A 21355-nucleotide genomic window follows, 5' to 3' on the forward strand; every position below is an offset into this window, starting at 1 on the left:
TATCCCCACCTCCCAGGGACTTATCGCTCCACATCCTTTCAACTATCGACACACTAGTGTCGAGGATCCAGAAGAGGATGCTCACGGAACCCCCGGCACTGTCCCCGGTGGTACAGGGCCCGCCACCAGCGAAGAAGGGAAAACTGCACCCTATGCCGCCACACAATTCCCACCCCCAATTGGGGGTGGCAGCAGTGTTTCTCTGTCACTGAGGGCTTCTCCCCTGTACAAAGTGAGGTTCCATGCCCTAGTTGCCAGCGCGTCTGAGCTCTTCCAGCTGATGCCAGGAGAGACCAAGAAGGAAAGTTTCCTTTACTAACGACATAAGGTCAAGATGAAGACCATCCTGACAGTGCCTCTCCTGGACAACGTTGGTCTGGCGCTGATGAGAAACCCGGCCCCTGCGAAGAGGGACCGGCTGGAAAAGAAGTTCCGGGTGCCGGAGTACTCACCAAAGTGCCTACGGTCACAGCCCTCCCCAGACTCTGTGGTCTCGGCGGCTGCGAGAAAGAAGCCTTCTAATCCCTCATAGTCTGTCTGTTCCCCCGGACAGCGAGGGCAAGAAGTTTGACTCCATGGGTAGGAGTGTGCTCCTCAGCATTGACAACAGTCAAGGCAGCGAATACGCTACCGATCCTGGCCAGATTTGACAGCGATCTGTGGTATAAGTTGGCCCAGCTGCTGAAATTTCTCCCCGATGGCAAACGGGTTGAGGTGCTTGAGTTCCTCCAGGATGGCGAGGTGGCATCGGACCATGCCATCACCGTGGACCTGGACATCGCGGACACAGGGTTCTGACAGATGGGGAACGGTGTCTGCCTCTGTTGTCATGGCTGGGTGAAAGCCACCAACATTCGGCAAGAAGTCCAGACGAGAGTTCTGGACATGCCTTTCGACGGGGACCAGCTCTTTGGGAAGGCCGTCAACGAATCGTTGCAAGCTAAGACCGACACGTAGATGGCCCGTGCCCTTGGCATGCTTCAGCAACATCGTCCTTCTTTCCGTGCCTCAGGAGGGAAATCTGGCACGTCGCCCGAGTTTCGGCGGGGGATCATGTTTGTGCCTCCAGCCCTCCTGTTCCAAGGCTTTCAGAGGTGGCCAGCGTTGTCGCTCCCAAGGCGGCAGGCAGGCCGAGAAGCAAAATTGAACTGGCCGCAACGCCAGGTCCCCACCCTTGCACCCTGATGGGAGTACTGGCTGGTGGGCTTCATTAGTGAGTGGGAAAATCTCCACCAACCGATGCAATCTCTCTCACACTCAGATTACAGCAGAAGTGTCAGCGGATACCACCGGTAGCCCGGCAGGAGCTGCACATCCCTCGGCTCCTGCAGGAAGTACGGGCCATGCTTTAAAAAAAAATAGAGCTGGTTCCAAAGCGACTCCGGGTCTCCGGAATCTATGGCAGATACTCCTTGATAAAGACCGGGGGCTGGAGGCCCAGTCAAGATCTGCGGCCCCTCAACAAATACCTCAGGTACCTTAAATTCAGGATGGTCACGTTGCAGCACGTGTTCGGCCAACTGGAGGAAGGAGACTTCTTGTCGCTGGATCTGGAGGGCGCATACTTCCCTATCCCCATTCACGAGGCATCGGAAATTCCTGCGCTTCGTGGTGCAGGGAAGGCACTACCAGTTCAACTATTCGTGAAGTTTGGTCCTGTGAACCATGGGGAGGGCCTTGTCCAAGGCTTCCATCTTCAGGTGGCTCTCTGGCTGCATCAGTCACCGGTTGGCAAACCGACCGCTGCCCGGCCGTCCAAGAGCCCATTCCACCCGAGCGATCACTGGGACAACGGCATTCTGTAATCTAACCAGTTCAAAGTAGCAAGGCGAGTGGTCTAAGGGGTCCACAAGGAGTACAGAATGAAGCAGTCAAGGAACGCAGACAAGCATGTATAAAAAAACTTTTTTAAAAACTTGGTATGGTATTGTTTGGAAAGCACCCATACACAAAGCAAGTGTTTTAAGCGCTCAAGGAGGGAGGCAATAGGGGGAAAGTCATTCAGAGCCCTTCAATTTCTCGATGATAAAATTATGCACAGGCAGAATGGGTACAAGGAACAAGTACATATGTAATACAATTAACAGTATAGATAAACGCATATAGTTTTGATGACGATGCTGCAGTTTTTCCAAGTGCATTGAGGCGCCACCATGCCAGGAGAGGAGACGAGGGAAAAAGACTCTTCAAGGCATGGTGGATTCAGATTGTGCAAGTGTGCAGACTGGTACAGGAGAGGAAGGGGGAGGGCTGGGTAGGGTACCAAGTGCGTCCAGTCAGTCCAAAGCTGGGATAATTGCTGAGATTCCACTTTCATTGACCTTGTGCAGGAACAATGCAATGAGGCAAGTGCGAGAGGATGGTGGCGTTACCAGGGACCTGTGAGACTGAGGTACACAAGGCGGCCAGTCAGGCTGCACGGAAAAGAGGGAGAGAGCGGAGAAAAGTGTTAGCTGGGTAGAGTGAGTAGAGTGCGTGAGAAGAGGAATGTCTTAACAAGTATCCGGAACTTGAGGAGATCAGGCTCAAGACTGAGTGCGGCAGGTAGGCTATTCCTGAGGGAGGCCCCTGGAAAGGATAAATATCGCCCTCCAAATCTCTGCTTGGAGAACCGACTCACTCACAGAAGGTTGAAAGTAGATAAGATGGCTCGGGAAGAGGTAGGCAACGTTGCAGATAGGTAGGTCACAGGCTCCAGTCACGTGGACCGATTTCCGTGCCGGAGAGATGTGATCCCTGGGCTTGAGGCCATGGATAAATCTTGCAGTTCTGTTATGGATGAGTTGAGAGGGGGCAGAGCAGAGGCAGGGAGGTTGGGAAAGGCTGTTGCAGTAGTCGAGCCTTGACAACCAGGGCTCTGGAGACAGTGAGCTGCTGGGGCAAAGTGAGAAAAGGAAGAGTACATCTGAGGAGGTGTAGCTGGTAGTTTGACTTTTTAGAGATGTCCGAAATGTGAGTGGAGTTGAAGATGACCCCAAGGTTTTTTGCCTTGCATGTGGGTGCGGGCGCAGGGCCAAGGGAGGACGGCCAGAGTGAGTGTGGGGAAAGTGGGAGCAGGAGTCCCCATGTGAACAGTCTTGGTCTTACTGGCGTTGAGGCAGAGGTTGTTTTCAGCACACCACGACTGAATAGCGGACAGTCTGATAGGTAGAGGAGGTGGCTGAGGGTAGCCTAAAGGAGAGTTGCGTGTCAACCGCATAACACGAAGTAGGATATGAAAGTGGTAATCACATGTGCATGGGCAGCCACGTAGACATTAAAGAACAAGGGGGGTAGGTTAGAACCCTGGGTAACGCCACAGGTTGAATGAGTGGTGCTAGAGAGAAAGGACCCAAGTTCCCCCTGTGATGAGCAGTGGGAAAGGAAGGAGGTTTACCACGCCTGAGCCTGACTCGTGATTCCCAGGGTGTCCTGCAGATATGCGATCAGGCTGTGGTTTACTGTGTCCAAGGCAGAGGAGAGGTCAAGAAGAATGAGGACAGAGGGAGTGTTGGTGTTGAGATTTGAGAGCAGGTCTTCGCCTGTGTTCAGAAGAGTAGTTTCTGTGCCCCTGGATGCTATAAAGACACTGGTGGTTGTGGATGCACCCAGCAGTTTCATTGTGGAGGTTGAGCTTGGAGATGGCCAGCTTCTCCAAGAGTTTGTCCTGGAAAAGGGCGATATAGATAGGGCGGTAGTTTGCTCGACTGGAGGGGTCAGCAGAAGGTTTCTGTGCACAAAGGAGTGCTTAAGAGAAGTTGGGGAAATCTCTTTACGTATGGCCAAATAACAGAGTGAACAATGACTAAAGGTAATATCGCTCCATGCTAAAAATTTGATACATATACAATTACTGGCCTAGGGCAAAATACATATCCAACTGCTGAATTAGAACTGTCAACAGATTCAATCCTAACTTCAGAAGTCCATCCCTAAGATGTGTATGGGGCCTTGTGCCCAAAGGTTCAGCAACTATTCGATAGTTGTGAAGCTGTAAAAATGGAGGTAAGGTCTCGCTGGTGGGTGGGGGGGGTGGCAGATGGGTTGGGGGGGAATTCAGTGAAAAGTTCCAAGTGTCACTGTTTCAGAGTGCTTGTGTGAACAAGCAATGGCCAAGCCAAAGTTGGACAAATGTTTCTAAGTTATCTAAACTTTAAAAGGAGAGTTTAGGGGTCAGGTGTGTATTACTACAGCTCACCCCCTTACTCAATCTTCACAGGACTTTGCATGTTGATTGAAGAAGATCCAAGGTCGCTTTTCCCGTTAGTTGCCTCTGCCCTTGATTCTCAGGGGTTGCATGTTCGAGCATCTCTCCGGTCGGTGTCTAATGCTGTTGCAAGGTCTCCCATTTGAAGAATGCAGCAGACCTCTATGCAGGGTCCCTCTCAGGAAAGGAATAGACACTGGTAAGCAATTACGGATGACGGCCATGATGCACGGCAACACAAAGGGATTCACTTGCCGCAGACAGACTTTACTTACTATCTCGGGTCCCCTTGATGGTAGGACCACGACATTTCGCAGAGGTAAGTCCTGTTGCACAACCTGAAGATCGCCAAGTTTCGGGGCTCAACTCGGAATGGTGACGTCTGAAGCACGGTAGCCCGAAACATCTTTGTAGCGATCTGACGTCAAATGGATGTTCCCTCCACTCCAGGGGTCGCAGTTCCTTCGTAGGACTGATAAACATCTTCCACAGAACAGGCCTCTACCAGGCAGCATCAGAAGTTGGTCGCCAAGCCTCCTTTCCGGCTAGTCCAGGTCTCCTTGCAAAGTCTTTAAGCGGCACAGGAGTCTTGGCACCTTCAGTTTCTTCCAGGATCTCTCGAGTGGGTGCAGAGGTCCTCTTATCCTAAAAGCCAGGAAAGAGCAGCAGCTCCCACTAGCAGACATACCCCACACACAACCCAGCAGTGGCCCAATCAGGACCACTGGTGGCAAAACTCCTGCATTCCACCCAGACACACTGGCACAAGTTTGTTGATTGGGACCAGACAGTCCAACCCACTTCCTGTCAGCAAACACGCATAGCCCTCCAGTAGCCCACCAAAAGCCTCTGCTTTCCTGGGCACTGGAAGTCCATATCATGATTTTACTGGCCTTCACACGCCAGGACTCGGGCTAAAAAATAAGATGGCCAAAGAGAAAGCGAAAAAAATCTCGTGGCATGGCCATGTTTGACCACTAGCCACAGTTGGTAGCCAAACGCATTAAGGTTAAAACAAAATGCACCACAAAATTGTAAAAAGTCACTGCTTGCACCAGCTTGTCAATTTAGCACACCTGGAGTAACCAAAAATAAAATGTACCCCATTGTATTGCATTGTACAATGATTAAGTTTCTGCAAGTGATTAGTTACTAAGTAGTAACAAGACTAAGGCAAACAATGTACTGACGGTCTGAAGGACTTGTAAGTTTCCTCATAACCAATGGGCACAAGCCAGTGTAGTGCTTCACTGTACTGTGAAAAGAATGGATCAGATACAACAATTAAAGCAAAACATTTGAGGGCCTATTGACATGGAAGGGACAAACTAACAAAATGCCGGTTCAGAATGGTGTGCTGCTCTCATCCTCCTGGATCTGTCAGCAGCCTTCGATACCACAAACACCTCAATACTCAGGAACAGTCTCCTCACCTTAGGCATCAGACGCCACTCTTCATTGGATCACATACTTTATTTCCAAACGCTCACAAATCGTTCTCCTCCCACCTTTCTCCTCTGTCCCTCGCCTATCACAAAAGTGGTGCCACAAGGACCCTCTTTCACCCCTCTTCAACCTCTGCCAGCTCTCATCCGCTCACACAGCCTTACTTGCTACAACTATGCAGACACCCAGATTATTTTAAAAATACCCAAGACTCCCCGACCTTGCCACCTGCCTCTCTATTGTCGACCTATGTAAACCAATCCATTGAACTTGAAACTTTCTTTCAGCATCCCACTAGCTCAGCTGAGTAGCCTCCATACACTAGATATTAGAACAGTGTTGTACTACCTTGATAAGACAAAACCACTACGAAAGACATATTGTTTTGTCTCTGTTGCTGCTGGTAGTGCAAGGGACCCTGTCTGTAAGTTGGCAATATCTAGGTGTATCGTTAAATGCATCAAACGTGTTACACTCTGGCTAAGAGATTTCCCCTTTATGCCTAGAGCACATTCTACTCGAGTCACTTGAGCTACAATAGCTTTCATTGCATCTGATCCTCTTCAATTTGCAAAGCAGCTACCTGGAGTTCTGTTTACAACTTGACTCTACATTACTGCGTATATACACATTCTAAGACTGATTCTCAGGCCGGTCCACTGGTGTGAAGACATCCCTTCGCTGTTCCTTCTCACATCCCACCACCTTCTCCTGGTACTGCTCGCAAGTCTATGCCCAGCATGAGGTTATAAACAGTCACAAGCATCAGAAGACATGCATTACTCTGCTTAATCGTATTCCTTGTGCTTGTATCTGCTTGTACCCACGCTTCCTCCCCTTGCTCTCCTCTTGGAGTTGAAGGGACATGGGCATCTTACACCTTCCTTTCTGTACTCCCGCTTTCTCTTCAGACTCCCTCATGACAGAACAAACAACCGAAGAAGGTGGTGGGGGGGGGGCCCTTGATGCGTGAGGTCTCATGGGAACACTACATGTCACGATAGGGGGTAGTGTTACAGGCACGCCCAGGTCGACGTCCATTTTCTTCAGAAAAAAGATGCAATACTCTGAGATTACCACTAGATGTCGGACGAAGTACGCAGCATGTAAATTAAGTGGATGCAAGCACCAGAAATATTATTGGTGAGTAATGTTTCACTTTAGCAGTGACAATTGTGGGGTAATTTTTTTGAGGGGGAGATGTTGGCAGGTGGGTAAATGAGATTTTAGTATTGTAGGAACTGTTCTGACTAAAATCAATAAAATTTGGCTTTAGAAATTGTGCGATGTCTTGCCCAAGAATGTGTCCATTGCGAGTAATATGTATATATTCAGACTTGCTGTTGCCTTTCAATTGGGTTATTTGCATTTCAGGTTTTTACATGCAAAGAACAGTCCAGCCTACAAATATTATCAGGTGAAAATAAAGGAATTCCGCCAAGCCATGGGTATACCTGATGACTTTTTTGAAGCAAAGGCGCTTGAAGAAGCAGCTAAAGCACAAGCTCTTGCCGAAGCCTCCAAACTCAAACCAGATTCAGAAGTTGAACAACCAGACTTTGAAAGGTTGAAGTGTAAAACAGCAGAGTCCTCCAAATCCCAGCTTAAAGACTCTTTGTCGGGGGAGCAGTCCTCCCAAATGGATATGGTGCCGGACGCTCCTTTTGGGGATTGGCAGCACAGCACAGCCTTTAACGATGTCCTGCAAGGAGTATCCACTGCTCCAGTTGCTGCTCCTGCCCTTGCAGCACTCCCACGGAAGAGAGTGGGAGCACTAAAGGTTGGAATGCTTCCATCGAAGAGGGTGTGTCTTGTACAGGACTTGAAAGGCAAGTATTATGGCTATCTTGGGGGTTATAAGAGGAGCAACTATTTCTTAAATCTTTCAGAGAAAGTATGTGGAGCCCTTAGTCCCCTAGTATTTTCACTCCCATCCCAGAGACCATGCATAATCATTGCATAGGCAAATCCTGTAGTAAAGGGACACATTCAGTCCCAACGCAATTTTCATACCCAAATTACCAGTTCAAACCCCTGTTTGGGTGATGTTTGCGCAACCGTCTGGTGAGGGCTGTGTTAAGCATTTTAACCTAATGGTAAAATTGTCACTCAAAAGGATAGACCAAAATCTCCTGTGAAAACTGTAGTAGAATGGTCCAGCTTAACTTGGAGGGTGAATAGCTAGCATGGAGGTACAACTATTCCCAGTAGTCCTCACAAAAGAACACACCACAGTGGTGTGCAGAAAAATCTATACTTTTTTTTTTTTTACTAGATCACATGTATATCTGTTAAGGAAAAGTACTCTGTTGAAACATAACACTCAGCAGAGCATTTTGTAGCACATAAGGCAGGGTAGTCTCGCGCCATACCTGGAAACCTTTCCAAATATCGAATTGAGATGGAAATTTCTATTTTATTTAATCTTTCTATTCGAGGTTAAACATTCCAACAGTTCTGTGGTAAATAGTACATGTACCTGCAGTCAATACTTTACAGTATAACTGATGAGTATGGCATTAATGACATTGTCCCGGCAAGGCTGGGTTGAGTAGGTTAATTTATAATAATGTGCACACAAATCAATAAATCTGTTGCGTATAATGCAAACTGAGAAGAAAATGTCCATGTGGTTGGGGGTATCTTGACCAGATTTACTCCTCATGGGTGGTATATCACTCATTAATGGAATTTGAGTCTGCATACTGTGTTGCTGTAATCTCTTTACCCACATTCCCTCCTACAAATTGGTCAAACAGATTACTCCTGTCCAGCTGAGGGTATGGGGAGGGTAGCTTATTTTATATAGGCTTGTCTTTCATAGGCGCAAGCTTGTGAGCGATGTCCCCATTTCTCTCGATCCTGGGGACACTTGGATTTCCATTTAAGGATAATGGCCTTAAGGGCTCTAAAAAACATAGGTATGAGCTTTCTCACCATGCTATCTTCATGCCAGTCCTCCACTTCTAACAGGAACAATGTCTATATAGGGGAGTGTCATAGCGGACCCTTGTAATTGAGAGATTTACCACTATGAAATCCAACTCTGGTGAATAATCTAGCCAGGGAACAATTCTGCTCTGCAACAGCCCTACCTCTGAAACACCCAAGTATTAGTAGTTTGTCATTTTTATAAGGCCTTTATCCCATTTTAATCCCATCTCCAGCTTGTGTGAATCCCAGAGCCCTATCCCTCTTTGTGTGGCTTTGACCATTTAATTTATTTTTTGATATTGCACAAGCCACCTTGCGGCAGGGGTGTTAAGCTTCCCCTTCACTTCCATAGCCCCTTGTGTCCCCTTTTACCCACCCGCCTCCCAGCAAACCTATGACTCCTGATTGGTCCTAGTGCCCTCCCTGAAACACCTAGGAGGGTGTAATCACCCTGCTTGCGGTCTGTACTGGTTTTTCACCTCCAGCGGCAGCCCAGATGAGTCCCAGAGCCCCATCCCACTTTGTGCCTGCATCGGAACAGACTTCCGATTCTAATAATTTTGCTTCCTGACCAGGTTGAGTGGTGCTTTAGAGCCCTCAGGCCCCTCCTAGTATTCCTTTTACGAGAAGCTTGTCCAATCCCCTCTCCCGAGGCCCGCTGCCACTTTCTGACCCCTCTTAACCTCCCATCCCTCCCCTGAGCCACTATTGGTTACCAAAACGTAATCCCATCCCCAATTGTGACTGGCCCAGAGCCCTCATAACAATCATTGTGTTAGAGCAGCCCGGTGAAGGCCCGAGGCAAAGGACCGCGCCTGCAGAGTTGACTCCAGACAGTGTTGGCCTGTGTTAGCCTGTGGGGCTGGTAAGTCACCCAGTAACCACTGGCTAAGTGCAGTTACGGGCAGGGGGTGCAGCCATTACTGCCCCCTGCTAAACTGGCCAAACCCTCCGTATTACCTTTGCACTTACCATCATGGCTTGCAGGTAAGCACTTTGCCCTGATGCCCCTGCCCTTTTTTCCATTACATTGTGTAATAGTTTCACCTTAGACGGCCCTGCGGTCCGCGATGCTCCCTTGCTGTTTTCTCCTATTTCCGCCTCCCGTTCCCTCCCACCGTCCCTTACTGGCCAGTTCATCCGTGTTTGCTGGTGAGGGCCTAACCCCCGGCAAACGGGCTTCCTGCGTCATTTACCATCGTGGATTTGCAGGTAAGCACTTTGCCCCGATGCTCCTGCCCTTTTTTCCATTACATTGTGTAATAGTTTCACTCTAGGCAGCCCCATGGTCCGCGATGCGCCCTTGCTGCTTTCCCCTGTTCTCGCTTCCCGTGCCCTCCCACTGGCCCCTATTGGCTAATTACACCTTTATCCCGGGCCTGTCTTGGGCAGCCCACTGCCCGGCAGCCCTCTTGGCTAAGGGCCTTGAGGCAAAGGGCAGCTACAGCATTGGCGACTCCATGATGTCTGCAGGTGTCCGCAAAGGAAGCCAGCAGCCAACAGACACCAACAAAACTGTGTGTGGCATGGGTGGGGTGTAGAGCAATTACTCTACTCCAGAAAGCCTTTGTCACTCTACATTACCTTTCCATAACGTAGACTGTCAGTTTTACAACATGTATACTTGGAGGTTAGTGGCCACCAGCCCAAATCCATTCCTGGCTTGACAGTAAATGTTGCTTTGCATCACGCACGAACATACTAGCCAATGTTAACTAGTGCTACACCTATATAGAACGGTCAAGATTAGCCTGCGTTGCATCTAGATAGAAATTTGAATGCTAGAACACTTAAATTAAACTGTAAAACATGACAAGTGCAACACTAGAATGGAATCGCGATCACTAGCCTGCCTCACACCTAGACAGAGTATTGAAAATTAGCAAGTGCCACACTCCGATGGAATAGTGAATGATAGCAGGCATCACACCTAAACATAATTGCAAGGACAGCAATGCCAACTAACCAATCCACTAACAATTTCATCATTCTGCATACACATCTCAAACTCTAACCAAACACAACCACAAGCCTAAACGCAGCAAACGCACAAACTGCACTACACTGCAACAACAAAACAAACCACACACAGACTTGCACAACAGCATACGACTACTACCGACCGTAAAACGCCCCTATCCCAGCCAACGGACCCACTGGGCTGAAGATGCCAACAGCACATCACTGCTGTCTTGCACTTTTCCAGCTCATTCCCACTAACTCGCCCCCCCTCTCCCTCTTTCAGAGCTGCCAGAGCGCCAGGGGACCACTCCGATGGTGATGGTGCGCGGTACAAATATCCTTTAACATTAACTCAGCCTGATTGTGCCTGATCTCTTGAATAAAGAGAACTATTGGTGAGCAATATCTCACAACTAGGTACACTATACTCTGTGCTATTGCATATCTGCGCCCCTGTCAATTAGACAGAATTGTGAAGATTAGCCTCTGTCACATCTAGAGAGAATTGTAATGCTAGCTTACGTCACATCTAAACGGGTGTTGAAGAATAGCATTGTATCCCATCTAGCTAGAACTGCGAAGATTAGCATTGCGTCAGATCTAGATAGAATTGTAAAGATTTGCTTGCGTCCCATCCAGACACAATTGTGAAGATTAGCATTGCGTGGATATGGGTTGTTTGACGAATCAAAAAAAATTTTTTACCTACTGTCCATTTGACCTAATTCTTTTTGACCTACTGTGTGGGAAGACACCACACAAGACCCCTCACCACCTCAACCTATTCCATTAGCCCACAACTATTTTGTAATTAGTGTACCATTTGACCTCCCCAATATGGTCAAAAAGATGCAGTCAAATGGGAGTAGTTCAAATTGGACAATACCCATTGCGTCACATCTAGACAGAATTGTGAAGATCAGCATGCGTCGCTTCTAAACAGCGATCCCACTATCCAACACCACTAAACCATCTCACCCCTCTGCATACACCTCACACACACACCTCCAAAGCACTACGAACTGCATGCAACTACATTGCAACAGCAAAACATAACGCACATAGCCTTGCACAACAACAGTAATTTATTGGTGGTATGGCTAAGCCGTGCTAAGCTACCCACGATGGTCAGGCATGTGGATGGGTGCCGAGATTATTTATTGTGCATGTCAAAGGCGCTTATACATCAAGTAAAATGTTTCAAAGTGCCCACAGGGCAACAGGGAGGGAACATGGGAGTGAAAAACAAATCTAACCATGAAAGAGAGGCAGACCTACTATGTCTTGTGAGCATTCAGAGCGGTGAGAGCTCTAGTGCAAGAGACTTGTCCAGCTACACCAAATCTTGTGTCACAGGACATAGCTGCATTCTGATGATAGAAGTGTTTTGCTTTGTGTTTAGTCTGGTGTATGATGGTAATGAGTGCAGGAATGCGGCCGTGCATGTGGCTTAGTTTCTTCAGAATGGTGTTTGACAGGTTTGATACATTGGCTATACTATAGTGAATGCCTTGGGTCATGTCCTTCGCCCCATTCTAAATTCTAGGTAGAAGAAGAAATTAGTGGTAACTTTCTGCATGAGGCTGGCTGTAGTGTATTTCGTCTACATTCAATCCATAGGTAACACGCTCTGAAACACTTGTGTATGACCGCGATACAAATAAAATATCATATCACACTCTACATTCACTTGGAACTAATATATTGGCTAAGTTCAACTGGGTTCAGGTCATTCTACATTCAGCCATATTCAATATTAATTTACATTTATTACAGTGCACCAAACCCTCGGGCATCTGGGTGCTAGTTACAGGGAGTGCAAGTACAAGTGCGGGCTAAAAATGGAACCGTTCACTAATAGTTAAAGCCGGTAAAGAGTGAAATTGTTCAGGGTATACAATTTGGAAAGCCTCACCTCATTTTGCAAGGGGTTATGTAAAACATGCACTTATAAGTAGGTGAGAGCAACATATTTGTGTGCCGAAGCGGAGAGGGGGGAAGGAGGAGGGCAGTCGTGGGGAACATTGCCAAGGTAATAGAAGCATGAGCCAGATACTGTAAAACCTGGCAGGCGGCTAGGCATGTTATGGCATGGTTCAGTGTGTGTTAGGAAACGTTTCCCTCTGTATTCTATGGACCCCCAAAACCTTTTGCTTTTCGACCTGTTCTAACATTTTACAGAGCTTCCCTGACTGTTTGCTCATTTGTCATGGGGAAACTGCTGTTTTGTTGCAGTATACCGTGCACCGCTACGACCCAAGGGCAGTCTCCAGTTGCTCACGTGACTCTGCAAGAAAGGAAGGCTGGGGGTGTGTTGATAGTTTCAGAACCAGGAGGAACTGGCGTTTGAGCCTTTTGCATGTGGGAGATGGTTCGGGAGGGCCATGTGTGTTGTAACTGTATGGGGTAGGACTCAGTGCCTCGGGATGTCTGCTAGTGTTTGTATGCGTCATGTTTTCTTACGGTGGATTGTGGTTGTGCGCACTCGCTAGTTGTGTCCATAAGGGTCCAGAGTCGCAGATGGCAGTTTGTGTATGACTATTGTGTTGGTGTGTAATTGTGGAGCTGATGGATTTATGGACTATGTGCTGAGGAGTTCCTCTAGGTTTGTCTCCAGAATCTGAGATGGTAGGGTGCGAACATTAGATTGATTCTTGGTGTGTTTGTGTAGTGTGGCTAGCTCCTATTCAGTAGTGGTATTGGATATGTTGGAGGAGCAGGAAGTGGGTTAGCTGGTTGGTTTGGTGAAGCCTCTGGTGTAAGTCTTTGGTTGCCGCTTCAGGGGGTCTACCAACGTTGTTGGTTGTAGTTCGTCACACCATCTCGCCTCCTCTCTAGGTCAGAGGGCTGACTTCCCCGCAGTTATGGTGGCATGGCAGGTGAATGGGTGTACCTAGTGTGTTCCTGGTTACTCCTCCAGGTTAAATGGCTGTTGGGTGTGGACCTGATGTCTGATCAGTTCCCGAAAGGGAGCACAGCAGGTTTTATGACGGTGGGTGATGTGCTGGACCAGGCAGCCCTAGTTATGGATGGGTGGGTTAGGGTGGGACAAGTGGGTGGGGTTAGGTTGGGGGACTAGTTGGTGGGCAGGTTAAGGTGATACGTGATGCTTGGGTTTTAATGGTTTGCCTGTCTGAGCTGCCTTGTTGTATAGTTGTGCACAGTGCTATCACCAAATCTGTACTTTGGTAGGGTGGCATTCTCTTCGTTGATCACTAGTTGTTGGACATGGTTGGGGAAGCAGTGGGTGGTGCAGTGTTCTGGTTCTCTAAGAAATTGCTGCTATCTTTGACTTTGTCCCTTAGTGTATTTCCTTTTGGTCTGTAAAATTATTTCTGCCCATGTCACTTTGCGGTTGTCGTCTGTTGAATAACCATGTTTTGATTAGTTTTGTGTAGGTAATGTGCTTTTCTGTGGTTCTAATTCTTTGGGCATGGTGTTCCAGAGGCTTGCAATTAGACGTTGCTTTGAATTTCCTTTTTCGTATTTTTATCTCGATTTGTAGGTAGCTTGATCCTAGGTCCCTTCTTGGCTTGGAGGAATTCTGCTCCTTGCCTGTGTAAGGCTTTGTGGGCGATGCAGAGCGTTTCTGAATTTAATGCATATCTTTTACTGGTAGCCAGTGGATGCTTTTCAGTGCCAGAGTGATGTGATCTCTTTTTAATCTTAGTAGAATACTGGCTGCAGTGTATTTCACCCTTTGGAGTTTCTTGGTGTCTTTCCGCTATTCCTAGATGAAGGCTGATTGCGTAGTCAATTCTTGTAAGTATAAGGCATATATATATGATTGAGGGGAGAGGGGCTGGTTCCCTGTGGTACTCCGCAGGGGAGATTTTTGGTGTTTGAGGTGAATGGTGGTAAGTAGGTTCTTTCCGTTAGTGAGGAATGAGGTAAACCACCTCAGTGCGGATTCCTGTATGGTGCATTCCATCAGTTTTTTTAATTAATATTGCATGGCTATGTTGAAAGCCACAGATATGTCCAATAGCATGAGGGCTGATTGGGCCTAGTTTGCATTTATTTTCAGGTCGTCCCATGTCGATGGGAGCGCTGATTCTATCCAACATGTGACTGGTCGCATATTCTGTTAGTTTCGACGTATTGAAGTGGGATCTTGTACACATGGTTCTCCAGCTTGTGGTCTGGCATGGATTCACATGCTATTGAATTGTCCATGTCAGGCTGGGAATCCTCGGTAAAGAAAAAATCTGTTTCATTTCTGAACTGTCGTACTCCTAATAACCAATCACTGAGTTCTGGGTCATACTGCCCCCAGCCAATGACTGCCCTCTACCTAAGCTCCTCCTCTGGCAGCCAGGTTCAGATTTTTAACGCACTTTTAAGTGTTGGGAGTCCTTGTGTTTAGCTCTCGAGCTTTTACTGCGTTTTTTGCTTTTTGGAAGAGCATTTCTCTATTTTTCAGTCAATCGGGCCTTGTGCTCATTGATCAACTTATCCGATTAACGGGAACCCATTTTTGGATTCTTCAGCACCCCTCAAGGGTGAATTTCACAGTTTCTTCGTGGAAGCTTCCAGGAGATTCTTTCGGGCTTCTGCTGCATGGACCATGTCAGAAGAGAAGGATTCAACTCCCATGTTCAAGATCTGCTCCTGCTGCGGCTCGCAGCTTGTCTTTTCAGACAAGCATTCCGAATGCCTTTACTGTCTGTACCCGATGCACAAGGAGGCAGATTGTGCGTTTTGCCAGGAGATGGTCCCTCGCACGATGAAGGATCAGCACAGGCGGCTGAATGAGTGGCTACAGGCCAAGGCCTCTGATCTAGGCGGGTCCCAGCAGCATGCCTCCCCCAGTTCCAAGAAGGCTGAGTGGGCTTCTAAGACCTTTGAGTGTGTCCCTTCCACGAGGGTCAAATGGAAGGCTAAATACCGCAAGTCCGCTGTCACCGGGAGCACCGTTGCGATGTGCTCCTCAGCGGCCAGGGCGCGTTCAACGTCTCCAGCCTCTGTCAACACTCAGGATCTTCGTCCAAGAGGAAGTCAGACCATCCGGGCAACCTCAAGGAGAGGCCCAAGTCCGTCCTACCGGAAAGGCCCAAGGGGGAGCGGGGCTCGGACCCTCCCCCTAAGGAGGAGGCCAAGCAGGACAAGGCTCTGGCCCGGACCATGAAGGCTCTGGTGCACCCAGCGAAGGCCCAGCCTTCCATCGAGGAAGTGGCGGCGTCTCTGGCGAAGGCTGCTGAGATGGCCCTGCAGGACGCAACCCCCTAAGGCCAGGGTGACCCTTCCTCCAAGGAGTGAGGCTGCGTTCTGTCATCTCCCCGAGACCTTCACCGCTGGAAATGGGGGTGAGGGTGGGGAGTTGCGGGAAGGGGGCAGAGTACAGTGGCCCTCGAGGGTACGGATATCTCATCGAGGAGGAGCTTACCGGTCTGCAAACCATCCAGGAGGAGGGAAATGTAGGAAGCGGGCCCTACGACGAAGTCGCCGACGGCGAGGACTCCCATCGAGGAAGAGCAGCAAGGCAACGATGGCCTGGGCTCCAAGCCGGTGCCCCAGCGGCCTATTCCGCCTGCACCTCAGCTGCCATTCCCTCCCAGAGACCTCTCGGACATCCTTTCAGCCCTGCATGCGCTGGTATCGGAGATCCAGGCGAGGATGCCTATTCCGGCAGCCCTGCCCGTGGGGCTGACACAGGGGAGCCCCCAGCCAAGAACACCCTCCACCTCCTTGCCACCCTTCACCCCCATCGGGACACCCCACCCCCCCTCCTCCTCCCCTGAGTGATGAGACTGATCCAGACACAGCGACGGGCACGGGCAGCGGTTTAGGGGACCTCCCGTCTCTGCCGCCCAGATCTTCACTGCTGGGCGAGATTGGCTCGTTCCACTCTATCTCCAGATTGTCAGTACTTTCAGCTCGCTCCAGAGGAGGAGGGCTTATATCAGCGCACAGAGGCGAAGAGGAAAAGAGGAAGACAATCCTCCCGGTATCACTCCTGTGTGACATTTGGGACAATGGGTTTGGCACTCATGAAGAGGGATCGCCTCGAAGTACAGGGTGTCGGACTTGCCATCGTGGCTCGATAAGACAGGGAGTTGTTTCAAGATGGCTCCCATCCTGGACTTACTTCCCGACGACAAGAGGTAGGAAGCGTTGGAGATTCTGCAGGAAGGCGAGGTGGAGCAGGGTTCCGCCACAGGGCACACGTTTGTGGAAGACCATCTCCACCGACCATTGGGTGCTGGACGCTCTCGCCCACGGACACACCCTGGAATTTAAACTGAAGTGTCCCCGAATACCACCAATGGTCCGGCAGGAAAACCACGTCCCTCAGCTGTTGCTGGGGGTGTGGGCCATGCTAAGGAAAGGCACAATGGAGCTCGTCCTGAAGAGGCTCAAGTGTACTCAAGGTACTTTCTCATCAGAAAGAAGGCCGGGGGCTGGAGGCTCATTCTCGACCTTTGTCGACTGAACAAATACATCAAGTCCCAAAAATTCCAGATGGTTACTCTTCAGCACGTGCTCGAACAGCTGGAAGAGGGAGACTTCCTGTCGTCGTTGGACTTGGAGGATGCATACTTCCACATCCCCATTCACAAAGGGCACCACAGGTTCCTGTGTTTCATGGTGCAAGGGAAGCACTACCAATTAAAGGCCCTTCCCTTGGGATTGAAGTCTGTGCCAACAGTCTTCAAGTGCCTGCCGCCAGTGGCGGCGCAGCTGCGACTACAGGGGATTCACGTCTACCCTTATCTGGACGACTGGCTCATCTGGGCCAGCTCAAAGGAGATTGCTGTCGACCACACAGCGAAGACCGTGTGCCTGCTGAACAAGCTAGGGTTCTTGCTGAAGTATGCAAAGCCCCGCTTGATTCCATCGCAGGACGCAATGTTTCTGGGATCCCGACTCAACAGTGTCGTGCCTGGCGTCTCTGTTGGAGGAGAGTATATCGGCCATCTTGGGCAAAGTTCGGCTGTTGTTGGCCCTGAAGATCTCAAAGGGTGCGGTCCATCAAGTCTCTGCTAGTCATGTCGTTCTGCATATACCTCATTCGGCTGTGCAGGCTACAGATGCGTCCACTACAGGAGTTCCTTGACGCCCGTTGGATACAAGTATCGGGAAGCTTCCAGGACAAGATCACACTTGACGAGAGTTTCCGTCAAGCGATATGTTGGTGGGGAGTTTGCGCATATCTGTCCGTAGGTGCAGATTTGTAGACCCCACCTCACCAGGAGACGGTCACGACAGACTCCTCCCTGGAATGATAGGGAGCTCACACTGGAAGCCTTCACGCAAGAGGCCTGTGGCTACCGGGGAAGACGTTGCACATTGTGTTGGAGCTGCGGGCAGTGTTTTGGGCTTTAAGTCTTTCCTTCCATCCCTCAAGGGCAAGGTGGTGCGGGTCTTCCCAGACAAAGCCACCACAATGTTTTACATCGGGAAGCAGGGAGGCACCAGATGCCCGGCGCACTCCAAAGCAGCGCAGGACCTGTGGCACTGGGTCGCCGCCCAGGGAATGTGATGAACACTGTCGATGACTCGCTCAGCAGGGAGCTGCGCTCTTGCCACAAGTGGGAGCTCCGGCAGGACCAAGTGTATCACCTGTTCCGTAGATGGGGCAATCTATTTGCGACCGTGCCGAACAGCAAGTGCCGGAGCTTCGCCAGGAGGATTCCCCAGCTGGGGCACATGGGGGGGGACGCATTCTCATTCCCCTGGGACGGCATGTTTCTGTATGCGTTCCCTCCCTTGCCGTTGCTGCTTCGACTAGTCCAACTCAGACGGTCCCGGTGCAGGATTATCTTCGTCGCACTGACGTGGTCGAAGCAGATCTGGTACCCAGACCTTTCGACATGTCGGTGTCCCCTCCAGTCAAGTTTCCGGTGGTCACAGATCTTCCTCGCCAGGGAAGGGGTGCAATTCTGCACCACGACCCAGGATCGCTGAACCTGAAGGCCTGGCTCCTGCAGCATTAGAGTTCGGAGGTTACGATCTCCCAGCAGACTGCAAGGAGGTTCTTGCAACGGCCATAGCATCTGTTACTCTTAAATGCTATGGACATAAATGGAAGAGGTTCGCTGTTTGGTTCCGTGCAAAGATCGACCCTCTACGAGTCACGGCTCTGAAAATTCTACTGTATTTGCTGTTGGTCAAAGCAGGACTGGCCCATGCCTCATCAAAGTTCATCTGGCGGCTATATCCCGCTACACCAGATCCCCGGGCTGGTGGTCGTTATGGTCCGAGTCTGGTTATAAGTTTATTAAAGGAACGTTCCGTTCATTCCCACCGGTGAAGGCTCCAGCCTCGGCGTAGGAACCCAATGTGCTGCCGACTCTAGACAAAGGGATAGCCTAGAATAAAATGGCTATGGGTAGGGCTTAACAAAAAAAAAATTAATACCCCCAGTGACTACCATACTGGTACTGCCCCAGCCTATTCCACAACACACTTCTAGTGAGACGGAATCACACTGAGGCCAAAATGGGGTGCTTAAAAATCACCCTATCCTAGATATATCTGCTAACATAGGACAATAAATCAACCAGTATTCCAAGAGGGTTCATCACTAGAAATCCCCCTGGTCACAATGGTTGAAGTTCAGGAAAACCAAATATTCCATTTGATGACAGGAGAACCTCTAAAATGTAGTTCTGTCATTAATCTCCCTGTTACATTTTGGTTTAACAAAGTATCCCCAGCATGCCCCTCAAATAAGCATAATCTCTAGGTATTGAGTGAACTATTTTCGTAATTGTATTTTGTTGACCTCTTTTCAAAGTAATAGTTTTACTATGCATTTTTTATCTATCCCTTGCCCTCTCAAATTTAACCTTGATGGTTCGACACAATGTGTGAGCCAATGAAATCCTGTTGGCTTTAAAGAAGGTGACTCCCTTCCCAGAGTACATGTCATTAAATCCTCCTCAATCTATTAAACTGACATTTTACATAGCTCCTACCTCTGAATAGGTGTTCTGTAATTTTGCTGGGCACTTGTAATCATTTAGAAAATCAAACGGGTCTTGTGTAACATGAATTTCTGTTTTTTATGTTCAGTTCATGATCCTGTCAGAATTGCCTATGAAAGACCTCAGGGGAGACCAAATAAAAAGGTAAGGCCTCTTTAATATGAATGTTAGTTTGTGGCTGTCCATCCAGAGATTTGCATGAAATGCTTATTGAAGCTGAAGTTCACTTCTAATCAAGTGCAAAGTGTACATTGACGTATAAATGTTGATCTGTACTTCATGTCTGTCAAGAAAACATGCATTCAGAAGAATTACAACACATTGCCAAAATATGCAGTTACTAGATTGCTCCATGGACTCATTCCCTCCCAGCAGCCACTTCTGCCATTGTACCTCTTGATACACCAACCCAACATCTACCTATTGAATCTATAAATGTGCATAGTTATTAATATTCCCAACGCTTAGGCTTGGAATGACCTACCTTTTTATTTTTTTTACTAGCACTAGACCAAGAAAATGGCAGCGTCTTGCGTTTTCCTTGTGGAAAAAGAGGATTTTAACAAGTTTCTGCTCTTTAAGAGCTCATGCACAGCCATGCCATTGACATTACAAAGTATTTCTACTTGTAATTGTCATTATTTATGTTGCACTTTTTACCATTACTATAGTCTCAACGCACTTGTGGTGCAAACGCCCTTGGGGACTGCAGTCCAGAGTATGGGAAATTCTCATAGGTTTAGAATGCCTGTGTGCATTTTGGCTGAGATATGGAATTGGGTAGGCTGGCCGGGCTCCTGTAAGTAACCCAAGAGGTCGGGCATGTGGGTGAGTGCTGAGGCGAGTGCAAGAGACTAGTTATGCATCCAGCTAGACCGAATTTTCCTACGTCGTAGCTGCATTCCAATGTGTGGCTGGATGGCCATGCCTGCGGCAGAGATCCACCGAAGTGGTAGCGGTACCGAGCTTAGATGGAGCTCATCTTTGTTGCTTTGTCATCAGATTGTCTGTGGGGAAAAAACAGCTTCCCTGATGCTCTTCTAGGCACTATAGGGTGGCAACCTTCAAGTGCAATTGACTGGCTGTCCTCGTACATCGTATAGGCATGGCAGGCGGACTACCATAGGATCTACGATAATGGAATTCTATAAACTCCATGGGCAGGCTACTTTTTTATAGTCTTACTAAATATCTTCCAAGTTCTGTAAATGCTACCAGACATCTATTAACTGCGAGATCTGCAGAGCTTGAAATTGAGATTAGATGGGCAGTAGCTAAAAGCAGCTCTTGGGTATCTAGCATTAACCAGTGACCAGGAGCTACCACTGGGGAACAAGGAGCTAGTACATATCGTTCCACAAATGTCATTTACACATAAAATGGAAACCTAATTTCTATCAATTATTTGTGACCTCTTAATGCTTTAAATTTCATAGAGGCGTCCTAAGGTTTATTTATAGATTGCGAGTTAAATCCGCATAGGTGTGTATGTTCGGCATCAATTTGCCTTGGAAGCCAAAAGTAGCTCCTGGTAGCTGTTGGTGTGAAGCTAACCAGACTCTTCAAATGGATTGTGTCCTCCCACGTATTCCTCATCTTATGATACCTTTGTGTCCAGCTGCTTCAGAATTATTTTTTTCATTCGGCAGAAGGCACTGGGCGTCGACTCTGTCCCTAGACAGCCTCCATCTCAGCTGACGACGTGTACATATATCGGTTTTGTTTTTACCGGGAACGCGATTGCTTGGAGAACTACAATGCGCTTCAGTTTTCTACGAAAACGTTTCGAGAATGGTCAGTCTTTAGCCCCGAATACACTGAAGACGTGCCTAAAATGCAGCGCCAAAATGTCCATCACTGACCCGCATAAAATATGCATCTGCTGCCTGGGCGTTGA

The 21355-nt window shown here is 48.6% G+C and overlaps 1 protein-coding gene across 2 annotated transcripts in view; it reads left to right on the forward strand.

The window, feature by feature from the left end:
* LOC138570729 (SURP and G-patch domain-containing protein 2-like) overlaps positions 1-21355 on the forward strand; it is a 187242-nt gene that overhangs the window by 96874 nt on the left and 69013 nt on the right. For both annotated transcript variants that reach the window (XM_069649140.1, XM_069649141.1), the window contains exons 7-8: positions 7007-7461; positions 19547-19602. In XM_069649140.1, the coding sequence (XP_069505241.1) occupies positions 7007-7461; positions 19547-19602 (511 nt within the window). The remainder of the gene's footprint in view (positions 1-7006; positions 7462-19546; positions 19603-21355) is intronic.

The sequence above is a fragment of the Ambystoma mexicanum genome, chromosome 1p (assembly GCF_040938575.1).
Source record: "Ambystoma mexicanum isolate Mex_15411 chromosome 1p, UKY_AmexF1_1, whole genome shotgun sequence".
NCBI classification, from domain to species: Eukaryota; Metazoa; Chordata; class Amphibia; order Caudata; family Ambystomatidae; genus Ambystoma; species Ambystoma mexicanum.